Consider the following 3413-nt stretch of genomic DNA (forward strand, 5'->3'; position numbering starts at 1 on the left):
ACTGAAATATATAACGGATATGAAGAGTTCCTAAAACATGGTTTATACTTGTGCATATTTGACATAAAGTTATGGTCAATCCAGTATAAATTTTGATACGACATACACTGGTATGAAATCCATTATAACGGTCTTATTTCCGACTGCCGTCTCCTTATGGGTAGGAAGCCACGTTATAAACATATTGACTCTCCGTTGGTACTTTTTATAGATGGTATATTTCTGTACGGTAATGTATTCAGTGAACCTGGTGGAGCCCTGTGCAGATATAGACGATCACTTCAATATCCCACGGTAACATAGCAGGAGGCGGTGCATGTGCAGTATATAGTGTGTCGCGATTGGTCAAAGATTGGTTGGCTGCCAAGTGAATTGTAGCAAATGGCGTTGCACATTGGCCAGTGCCTTAAACAACAAAGGTAAGATGCTGATTGGTCGTATTGGCGGACTTGAACCAACACAGTAAGGGTGTATATAGATCGCGGGCAAGTCCGTATACTTTTGGACGCGGACAAAGATAGGGCACAGTGGGGGTTTGCGGGGAGTATCGATCAATTGCAGATATAAGCTGGACAATGCAGGTGAACATGTGTGTGGACGACAAGACATATCAACACACATTGAAACACCGATCCTGAGTACCTCGCCATACATCGGAATAACGAACTTGTATAATAATAATAAAATATATGGTAAAAAGTAACTCAAATATTCAGGTCAATAGTATCTCAAGAATATTTAGGTATATCGCACGCAAACTTCCATCAATACATAAACACACGCACGCAATTCGCACACGCTTAATAAACGGGTCAAATCCACACACAGGGAGGCAAGTAAATGCAACGCAAAACCGAGATTCCAATTTCCAGCGCAGCACTACAGTGGCAGTGGTATCGAAGGACACGTATCTCCAGTCATGCAGCTAGAACATACCAACGGGCATAACCCGTACGGCAATAAAACACGCATCAAAAATAAGGCGTATTATTGACATTTGGAAGAAACAGAAAGATCAACAAATCTCCCCCGTGTTTGCAATAGCACATACACGGTATCGCCAGGCCTCTGTGAAGCACACACATTCGGATGGGTGTGGGAACACGCAAGTAAGACACACACATACACGAGTTGATACGCACCTGGAAGAGCGTATAAAGTAACACCAGGCCCGCTATCGTTCATTGCAACTCTCTTGTAGTCGCATCAGCAATTTCATTGAAATGAAGACACGCGTCTGGCACACACGCACGCATTGAACAATACGTATATATGAACCAACTACACACACCTGGAAGAACATGCACACACACAACATCGAGAGAAACCCTGGCTCTACAAGTGTCCAGTGCACCTCCCCAGTGGCCGCAATATCGAACACGAAATAGCTCCACCACACTATCTGCTCAAAGAAGAAGTTGGGGTGGCGCGAGAAGGCAGACATGCCGTTAGTCAGAAAGCCTCTCTTGTAGTCCCGCAGAATGCTCTCGTCGGTGGACGGGTGCGGAACGGCCCCTTGTTGTCTGGGGTTGGGTTGGGTAGGATGGGACGGTTGATTAGGAACGGTATGGATCACCCGTAGGTACGATGTAGGTGAAGCCGATGAAATGGTACGATTGATGCATGTGTCATTTAAGTAAACACCGAAACATAGTGTGATTCTGGGTGATGAGATCGGGCTGGATGTGAGGATCGATTGACTATATGTAATACGCACGCGTGCACGACGTATGTGATGCATGAACGGCTGAGCAAGTGTGTGGTGCAAAAGGGCATATCATCTGTGTTGCCAGCACGTCTGCACTGTTGGTGATGCGCAGGTGCCTACGCTTGAGGCATCCCCATTCCAATGGGTGTGGTGGTGTACCAGCGCCGGCTACAAGTGACCATGAAGTACGGGTGCATTACTTGCAGTAAAACTAGCTGTACACAGCGCATGTAGCGTCTGTGTGAGGGCATGCTAGTTTGACGCCGGACGCTGAATGGGACTCCTCGCCAAGACAGGAAGCCTCGCATGTTCAATCAAGGCGGCTATGAGCAAGATAAATATGGCCGGGACATAGGAATGGGATATATGGCCAGGGCATGGGAATGGGATATATGGCCAGGGCATAGGAATGGAATATATGGCCAAGGCATAGGAATGGAATATATGGCCAGGGCATAGGAATGGGATATATGGCCAGGGCATAAGAATGGGATATATGGCCAGGGCATAAGAATGGGATATATGGTCAGGGCATAGGAATGGGATATATGGCCAGGGCATAGTAATGGGATGTATGGCCAGGGCATAGGAATGAGATGTATGGCCAGGGCGTAAGAATGAGATATATGGCCAAGGCATAGAAATGGGATATATGGCCAGGGCATAGAAATGGGATATATGGTCAGGACATATGAATGGCAGCATGGACTATGCCACGTATGCGAGACGGAAGATATGAATGGTATCATGAGTGGTTGGCGATAGGATGATCCTGGGCCCTGAGTCTACAATGCACAAAGTATTAGGCCACATTCCTGGTACACAGATAGTTCATATATGTACGTACATGTTACAATAGCAGTGCAGGTATGTTTACACCCGCGGCAGTGGCTCGTATGCACGTTTGATGTAAAGAGATGCCTATACGGGTGGAGCGTTACGCGCACGAATAGGACTCGACGTGCAAAAAGCATGTAAAATCAAGAGAGTTAAATTGGATTACATACGGCCAAAACACCGTACCTGAGCCGATACTTTTCATTTTGGAATATCCACTGTTCCTGGTCGGCAAGTGTTTCGAAGAACAAGGAGCCAACTAGCAAGAAGATGGCCCCAAAGTCAACCATGTTCAGAGGCATCTCCCTGTAAAGGTTCAGACCCGAGATAAGGATGAGTTGATATAGTGTTGCAGTAATGTCGACCATGGTTCAAGGCATCGCTTAGTATTGATTCGTAATTAGGGAAAGTATGGATTGCCATTGTTAATCTCCAGTCAACAATAGCATCGTTTAGGTGCTAAGACACCTTCTGGGGAACCACTTGACCGGTGAAAGGCATGGAGTTGAAGTGATTCCGAAGTAAGGATGAGTTGCTATCAATGATCTCAAGCCAGTGATGATCAAACGCGTCTGTTTACAATACGTCAGTCCCGAGAGCTCATAAATTGGTACAACTAACTGTTAAACTACTACGGCCGAACGACAGTCCCTAAGACAGCGATGTTTAGAGTCATATGTCTGTGAATGATACATGCACGCAAATATATTTGAGCTGGCATGGGTAATCCTAAGCACGCGACTTACGCCTGTAAAAATAATCTTATGCTGAGCTGGCATGGGTAATCCTACGCACGCGACTTACGCCTGTAAGAATAATCTTATGCTGAGCTGGCATGAGTAATCCTAAGCACGCGACTTACGCCTGT

The 3413-nt window shown here is 46.1% G+C and overlaps 1 protein-coding gene across 1 annotated transcript; it reads right to left on the reverse strand.

The window, feature by feature from the left end:
* Positions 1-1354: 1354 nt before the first annotated feature.
* On the reverse strand, positions 1355-1523 carry SARC_13590 (hypothetical protein; the record flags this gene model as incomplete). Its single annotated transcript, XM_014292279.1, has 1 exon — positions 1355-1523. A coding segment is annotated over one exon (169 nt), but the record flags the coding sequence as incomplete, so codon positions are not given.
* Positions 1524-3413: the final 1890 nt, after the last annotated feature.

Source organism: Sphaeroforma arctica, assembly GCF_001186125.1.
Source record: "Sphaeroforma arctica JP610 unplaced genomic scaffold supercont1.3477, whole genome shotgun sequence".
Classification (NCBI taxonomy): Eukaryota; class Ichthyosporea; order Ichthyophonida; genus Sphaeroforma; species Sphaeroforma arctica.